At 45.7% G+C, this 8613-nt stretch overlaps 1 protein-coding gene across 1 annotated transcript; it reads right to left on the reverse strand.

The window, feature by feature from the left end:
• Positions 1 to 677: 677 nt before the first annotated feature.
• On the reverse strand, positions 678 to 6233 carry RRM2 (ribonucleotide reductase regulatory subunit M2). Its single transcript, XM_069494403.1, has 10 exons — positions 6025 to 6233; positions 5840 to 5914; positions 5379 to 5516; positions 4992 to 5108; positions 4149 to 4282; positions 2603 to 2697; positions 2341 to 2474; positions 1269 to 1373; positions 1066 to 1179; positions 678 to 988 (listed from the first exon to the last, which is right to left on the reverse strand). The coding sequence occupies exons 1-10, from the start codon at positions 6118 to 6120 to the stop codon at positions 836 to 838; spliced, it is 1161 nt and encodes a 386-aa protein (XP_069350504.1). The 5' UTR covers positions 6121 to 6233; the 3' UTR covers positions 678 to 835.
• Positions 6234 to 8613: the final 2380 nt, after the last annotated feature.

Raw genomic sequence — 8613 nt, forward strand, 5'->3', positions numbered from 1 at the left:
CTCCCTCATATATATTGAAACCCAGGCCCCTAGCAGGCAGCCCAGATCATCATTCCTAATGATTTGGGTTAGAAGATCCTTGCCCTAAAAGATGACCCTTTATCTCTTATCCCACAACACTCTACCCAGGCTACAGGATAGAGAACACAACCTGTCTTCTATGTAGCACCAAGAGACTAGTATCTAGGTATGCCCAGGATTGACTTTAAAGTCGGTTAAAGAGTATTTCCATTCATTAAAGAAAATAAAGCTTAGAAATGGCATGCTTAGTCTACACAGGTTTAACTTATTTTGCAATAGTCAGTTGGTAAATTTCAAATTGGCTCTTATTGGTAGTAAACAGAATACTTTGTATTTGGTGTAAAAACCAAATAAATCAGGCTAGACCTGACAGTATGAACAATGTTATTCTTTGAGAAAGTGCGAGTTTTATATACAAACAAGTTAAGTAAACTTTAAAATATGCTCTGAAGCAGGGAGGCTGCATCTTTCAACTGCCTTGTGGCATAAGTGAATGTTTTATTCTGCTGGGCCACACTCACTAGGGTCTCCACGATATAAGGACAAGGTTGCCACTCTTACTGTTATGGTGAAATTGTAGCCTGCAAAAACGGACAATTTTTATAATACTCTTTCCTTCTAGGTGCTACTACTAGTATTATTAATAAACAGGGCTGATTTTTGAGGTAGCTACACAGTTTTAAAGATGGTGTTAATGAATATTTTGGATAATTCAGAGTGTAGCTGGTTAATACACTTCAGCTGATTTTTTTTTTTTTTTTTTTTTTGATGAGAAGGAAAAATCAGCAAAATTAAGGGCACATCTCCAGTTCACTTAGAAGTCAGCATCCAAGGTAAAAGAATTCTCTGTTGGACTTGACATCACTCCCATCCTCTGATATTCGCCTACTCTCTTCTCAAAGAAGTTAGTCTTTCCTTCCAGTGAAATATTCTCCATAAAGTCAAATGGATTTTCTACTCTGAACACCTGAAAAGGTTCACATCAAGATATAAATACAGAACAACAATTTCAAAAGAAGCAGAAAGGTATAAACAATGTTTTACCTTGCCGTAACCCAGTTCCAGCATAAGTCTGTCTGCCACAAACTCAATGTACTGCTCCATTAATGTGCAATTCATCCCAATGAGCTTCACAGGCAAGGCCTCAGTGAGGAACTCCTAGGGACCAAAATATAGCTTCTAAATACCACTGAGGCAAAAGAGCATCCAGCAAGCACTAGAGGGACCCGTACACATCGCCCACTTACCTGCTCTATCCTAACAGCATTGATAATTATTTCTTTTACTCTCTGCTCCGATGGTTTATGTACCAGGTGTTTGAACATCAGGCAGGCAAAGTCACAGTGTAAACCCTAGAAGAAAAAGTTCAAGATCACGAAAGCCAGAAGACTTTGGCATGGAATATGAAAATGCTTTATCTTTTTCTGCATTCTCCTTATACAACTTGCTCAGCCTTACTGAGAGCACTGAAACTGTCAAAGGGAAGATGACTTCAACTGCTGATGCCACTGAGGCAGGCACAGCCCCACCCAAGGCCCCGAATGCTACCACCTAGATAAGGACGAGGCAGGTCTATTCCTCTGTGTGGTGGCAAGAAGAGCCATAACTTTTGCTCAAAGTATTCTTTCTGTAGCTGTGAGCTCTAATTTTGGCACTACCCCCAGCAGGAAAGGCAAACCTCAGTGACAAGGCTAGTTAGTTTATTTAGATGCTCAGGAAATCTGATGCAATTTTAAGTGAGTCGAGTCTTAGTGTATGAAACTCTGATAAGATTCAAAGCTTACGTCCCTACATAGAAAGGAAGATCTTCCTATAAGGTAAGATCAACTGTTTGATATGCCCAGTGGGCTCCAAGTATAGTAGGGTTCATGCTCCCTGCCTTTCAAATGTGACTTAAACCTAGGCATTTTTTACCTTCCTTTCCTCAGTTTAATCCAAGAGTATTCAAAGACACTGGACGAAAATGAACCCTCATTTCACTGAGACGCTTATCATGAACTCTGAAGTAGAATAGGATCACATAATACTAGACAAGAATAATAAAACATCCCTTTAAAAAACCCCATCAAGTATTTATAGTTTTGTGCATCCCAGCCTCTAGGGCAATATGTATATACTAATGTATTATATTGAGAATGCAAGTAAAATAACTTCAGCAAAGTATTTCCTTCTTTGCTGGGTATGCACATGGTTGAACTCACATATTAAATGTGGAAATGCCATCTGATAGCTTGGGTCCCCTTCAGTGAACAGAAGAGCATGCCTAAGAGTTGTAGATGTTTGGGGAACAAGCTAGCCTGTTATTTCATTTAGACTCACCTCATCTCTGCTAATAAGTTCATTGGAAAATGTGAGGCCAGGCATCAGTCCTCGTTTCTTGAGCCAGAATATCGATGCAAAAGAACCAGAAAAGAAGATGCCTTCCACTGCAGCAAAGGCTACAACACGTTCTCCTATTTAAGGGTTAACAGCAAAGTGTTTCTAGTGAGTAACTGCTGGTATTTGTAGGAAGGGCCAACAACCTACTAACATTACTTAAACAATGAAGCTCAGGTTTAAGTAGGGTCAAAGGTCTCCTTACCATAGGTAGCCTCTTTGTCCCCAATCCAACGCAAGGCCCAATCTGCCTTCTTCTTAACACAAGGCATCGTTTCAATGGCATTGAAGAGATATTCCCTAGTAGGCACATATAGCATCAGCAATTACAACATCACAGCCAAGACCTCTGATCACAAACTTCTAGATAAGAGTGCTGAGACAAAGGCCAGATTCAAGTATTTGCCAATTCTTTCCCCAAAAGAACTCACACTGAAATGTTTTCTTCTTACTGGTTAGCTTCTCCCTCTAGTGCTCCTTTAGAAACCTCAACATTCATTTATGTTAATTAATACAAGTTTAGGTACTCTGTAGTCCATGCTGAGCTCCAAGGTCTATGAACACTAAAACTTAGTCCATTATACCAGAGGAAATATTGTCTTAATTATTTCAAGTCCAGATCACAGTTCAGAGCCCCTATCTTCTTTAAATTTGAAAAACCATAAAATCTTAATTGCTATGCTATTACCCCACTAAGTAAATGGCCCCAAAGACTATCACTGGGACATTATTTGGGACCCAATTGCTATATCTACGTAATTAAATCAATAAACTAAACCATCTGAGATTGCTTCCTACTAGAATTCTAAGGTACCCCACTGACCCCAGATTAGGAAAGCAAATTGGTGGGCCCGACACCTACCTGGGTCCTCCTTACTACCTTCCTCTGCTTCCTTCATCCTGGTGCCCACCCTGGGAGTCTACCTATTTCCCAGCCTATTCCCACCCAGATGGCCTTGTGTTCTTGAAGCAAAGGTCACCAGATACTGGGCTCCTTCTGTTCTTTCCATCTCAATGCCCTCCCTGCTCTATGAGGGACTTGGCCTGCCTGTCCCATGTTCTTGAGGCTTACCCGCCCCCGACTTTCCTGATCCCACCCCTGTCATACCCCCAATCTTGCCTCTACCTTTTCTCATTTTTGTCTGCAAGTTCAAATCTCTTTACTCACAGAGTTTCCTCAGACCTTTCAACTTCCTGCTCATTTTCCCTCTTCATACGCTTCCCTGTAGTCTGCAATAGCCAGTTTAGGCTTCAGCTCTGCCACTTTCACCCACACAAGGCTCTTTCCCCTAAAGCTGACCTTGCAAGCTCCTTAAGGGACAAGTTCTCCTCTCTCGCCAGCCCCACATTCTAAGTTCTCAACAGGTTTGTCACAGGAATAAAAAGACTGTCAAGACCTGGGTTTTACTTTATGTCATACCCAGCACTGAGGGATTTTTTTTTCTTTTCTTTTCTTTTTTTTTTTTTTGTTTTTTCCTTTTTCAACACAAGATAGGGAGAAATAGGGATGTTTTTTCAAAAAGCACGGGCACTCGATTGGTTGTTCAACTGTACACTCATAACTTTAAGTGAATGACTAATAAAGTGAATTTAGGCTCCTGCTAAGAGCAGACATGCCCATGGGTGCTAGAAACGTCTATGACTGCTTAGTCATTCTGGAGTCATTTTTATCCCTGTATGAACTAAAAAACTTGAAATAAAGTTAACAATTAGTGAGCCCTCAACATCTTGCACACCACTTGAACACTCACCTTTCTTTGGAATCTTTAATGTAAGTATCAATAAGGAGACTATACATTTCAGAATGTATGTTTTCCATGGCAATTTGGAAGCCATAGAAACAGCGAGCTTCTGTAATCTGAACTTCTTGGCTAAATCGCTCCACCTAGTGGCAAAATATCAAAGTTAAGCTTGAAGAGAAACAACACAACGGTCAATGGAAACTGGTATCATCCTGGTCCCTTCTTTGTACCAGTGTAGTTTGTTTCTATATATATTTAATACAATTTTTCACAATTCAGTGGTAAAGCTTGAAGAGAAACAACACAACGGTCAATGGAAACTGGTATCACCCTAGACCCTTCTTTGTACCAGGGTAGTTTGTTTCTATATATATTTAATACATTTTTTTCACAATTCAGTGGTAAAGCTTGACGTTTTATATGTGCTCAATTTACAGATCAGGAAGTAGATGATTCCTGTTTCACAAGGTTTCTGTGAGCACTTGATTATTGATTCATTCTTTCCTAATCCATAGCAAGAAGGATCCATTCACAATAAAATATATGCAACCAAATTATTAAAACAGCAAAGCCACAAGAAGAAAGAGCAAACGTGGCCATAAGGAGTAAACCTATCACTACCGCTTAACATCGCCTTTGAGCTTCTCCAGTCAGGGGAAACATCATAAGGAGAAATAAGTGCAAATTGGATTGCAAAACACGAATTGCCATGTAACATATATATACATATATATGTGTATATACACACGCACGCATATTCAGCGTGGAAAAATTAAAAAGACAAAAGCAACCTAGTTCTCTAGGTCTACGCCAAATCTTCGAGGGAATGAAAGTTGCTTTTTGGAAACTCACCAAGTTTTCATTCACTATGCCGTCACTCGCTGCAAAGAAAGCCAGAACATGCGATATAAAATATCTCTCCTCAGGCTTCAGGGCTTCCCAGTGCTGAATGTCCTTGGAAAGGTCCACCTGAGGTTAGAAGTTCACAATTTTAGCACAAAGGTAAGAGATTCAAGCCTGCAGGACCTCACCCTAAAGCAATTCCAAATTTTCAGTCTACCAGCATGACCTGATGAATATACCCTTCACATAAGAGTTCCCTCTGCCAAATAAAACGTCTAACATCCTCGGCGGGCAGCCATCCCCAGAAGGAATCTAAGTACGTCTCAGACAAGTGATGATCGCCCCTGCAGGAGTCTTCCACAATCCGGCCCCGCGCACGTTCCTGACCCCGATTACCTCCTCGGCCGTCCAAAAGGACGCCTCGGCTTTCTTATACATTTGCCAAATATCATGGTATTCGATAGGAAAGATGACAAAGCGGTGAGGGTTTTCTCTCAGCAGTGGTTCATCCTCCGGGACGGGTACTTTAGTTTTCTGGTGGGGAAGAAAAATAACACAAAATTTAAGTACAGGGCGAACCAGATAAACTTGCCATTTTTCTCGGCCAAGTACCTTCAATTGGCATTTCATGTGGCTCGATGCATAAATACTCACAGTCCCATTGCATTCCCTATGCAACCTAAGAGGAATATACGCTAGAACTGGTGGGAAACGTCCGTCTGCACAGAGGGGGTCATTTCAGGGCGGGTACACTTTGGCGGGAAAAGCGCGCGGCGCTGAGGAGACAATGCGGTTTTGGCGCGGAGACGCTCAGCAGTCCTCAGACTTCCTCTCCCGGCCCCACGCCCGCCACTCACCGGCTCCTCGGGCTCCTGGAAGATCCTCCTCGCGGTCTTGCTGGCCAGGACGCGCGTCCCGTTCAGGCCCGGGGGCTGCGGGGAGACGCGCGTGAGGGGCTGCGGGGTGCCCTCCTCACCCTCCCCGCGGGGGGCGCCCGCAGCCCAGCGCCCGGCCCGGCTGCGCCTGGGCCCCGCGCGCTCACCGTGTTCTCCTTGTCGGCGAGGCTGAGCCCCTTCAGCGGCGAGACCCGCAGCTGCTTGTCCCCGAGGGGGGCGAGCGGGACGCGGGTGGAGAGCATGGCGGCGGGGAGGCAGGCTCGGTGGCAGGGAGGCAGGCTCGGCGGCAGGGAGGCGTCCTCGGCGGCAGGGAGGCGTCCTCGGCGGCGGAAAGCGCAGCTGCAGCGGCGGCGAGGGGCGCATGGGCTGGGCCGTGGTCCCGCGTCCTTAAATGCACTATGCCCTTCCCCCACTGCCTCTCATTGGATGCGCCCCCTCCGCCGGCCCTGACGCGTAGCCAGCCAGAAATTCAAAGACCTGCGCGGGAGAGTGCGCCGCACGCCTTCGGAGGACCTCCGGGGACGCCCCCAGGACCTCCCCAGACCCCTCGGACGGCTGGTTGGGTAGGGACGCCGCTTCCCGGCTCCCGCGGGACCCCCGGAAAAAAGGCTGCAGCCCCCGTGTGTCTCGGCCACCTTGGCACCCATGGGCTCTAACCGTTAAGGATTATGCGAGGGAGGCCCGGCGATTGGAGCCCGAGCCCAGAGCGGGAACGGATCCCCCACCCTACAGCTCCACCCCACAGCCCCACCCCCCGAAAACTTCCCAACTTGTCCGCAGCAGGGAACTTTGCAAATGAGGTTGGTGCAAAAGACTGAAAAATGCTCCTGGCTGCGGGGGGCCGGGGGAGAGGCGGGAGCGTTACTTCGACCATTTAGATTCGTGTCCCTGGGGGTGGCGGTGCAATGGCCCCGAGATCTGACAGATTTGCGGGGTGGTCAGCGAGGACCGTGCAGCCCAATGGTTAGGGCCGCTGGCTACTGTGCCCCACGGCTCCGGTTGCTGTGACTTGGACAAGTGACCTGACCTCTTAAAGAGTCAAGGGCCTAGTTGGCAAAATGGGATTTGTAACCGTGCCTACCCTGTGGGGTTACTAGAAAAATGAGGAGAGCTTTAAATGAGACGATTCATGTAAACTGTACAATCCTTTGTAAACCTTCAAACTAACTAAATGATACAGGGAGCACCTTTAGTGCAGTTTTCCACTGAAATCCTGTCTCCTGTCATACCACTGTCCCCTATTGTCAGCCTTGTTTTAAAAATTGCAAACGCAGCAAAAAATCCTGAGGCAGGTCCAGAGAATGACTGAAGAACTAGGAATTCATTTACTACTTATTGGGCATCAAATGGCCTAAAGATAGTCAAAGTTCGTGTAAGGTGAAAGTAGGTTATTTTTATATTATTAAAAAAAAAAAAAGAAAGAAAAAAGAAAAAAAAAGGCCTAAAGAGAAGTTTGAAAACTCCACTGGGGCCAGGGTGGAGACAGGAACTTAGTAACAGTTTTCATTTCATTTTCTATGTGACTTTCTGATTTGCCACTGTTTGCCTTGCAAGGGGCAAAATGCCAGAAATAAGTGAAGAGAAAGAAACGTTAAGATCCAGGAAAGAAATGATTAACCTGGGAAAGCTCCACCAACTGCCAACATTCTCAGGGCTGTTACTGAGCGAGACACTGGACTTTTTACAAAGCCTTTTCTAGATACCATGCTTTAAAGAGGCTGCCATTTCTTAAAGTACTACAGACTTGCGTTCAAAGCATCCTCATGTTACAAAGGTCAATACCACATCTCTTACACAAAGCAGCAACTAAAACTTTGGTGTAGTATCATTTGTTTAAACCCTTTGCATACCTGAGCATCCATCTCTAAGAAATGGATATTTTTTATTAATAATTTGTGGCTGATAAAGCCACTATCTCACCAAATTATCCATAATTTCTTGGTATTCTAATACCCAAGTCACATTCCCATTTCTCTTTTTTTTTTTTTTGAGACAGAGTCTCACTCTGTTGCCCGGCCTAGAGTGCCGTGGCGTCAGCCTAGCTCACAGCAACCTCAAACTCCTGGGCTTAAGCGATCCTTCTGCCTCAGCCTCCCGAGTAGCTGGGAGTACAGGCATGTGCCACCATGCCCGGCTAATTTTTTCTATATATTTTTAGTTGTCCCGCTAATTTCTTTCTATTTTTAGTAGGGACGGGGGTCTCGCTCTTGCTGTGGCTGGTTTCCAACTCCTGAGCTCAAAGGATCCACCCGCCTCGGCCTCCCAGAGAGCTGGGATTACAGGCCCATTTCCCTTAATCAGTATCCACAGTGGTCCTTTAGTTGTTCTCTCGGGCACCATGTGCTAATTTTTAGCTCCTGTTATACTCACTGTAACTCTGAAGCAGCCAGAAATGACTCCATTTTTAGTTTATTTCCCGAGCACTTAAATACACACAACCATTGTTGTAGAAAACTTGGAAAGATGAGTATGTATGAAGAGGCAGGCGGAAGCCGCCGTCCTGCCGCCCCGCGCCCAGTTGAGTCACCCCGGCGCGCGCTCCCCGGCCGGCCGTCTGCGCCCTTGGACAGGTCAGCAGCCGCCCAGGGCGGCCCAGCCACCGCGAGGGGCCGCGCAGGCCCCGGGATCCCCCTTTTTCCTTGGATGCCAGGTTTGACATTGACACCTGCACAGCAGGTACGCGATCAGGAAGGCCGGGAAAGAGCTTTCTCACGCTCCGCCTACTTCCGCTGCCC

This window comes from Eulemur rufifrons, chromosome 19 (assembly GCF_041146395.1).
Source record: "Eulemur rufifrons isolate Redbay chromosome 19, OSU_ERuf_1, whole genome shotgun sequence".
NCBI lineage: Eukaryota > Metazoa > Chordata > Mammalia > Primates > Lemuridae > Eulemur > Eulemur rufifrons.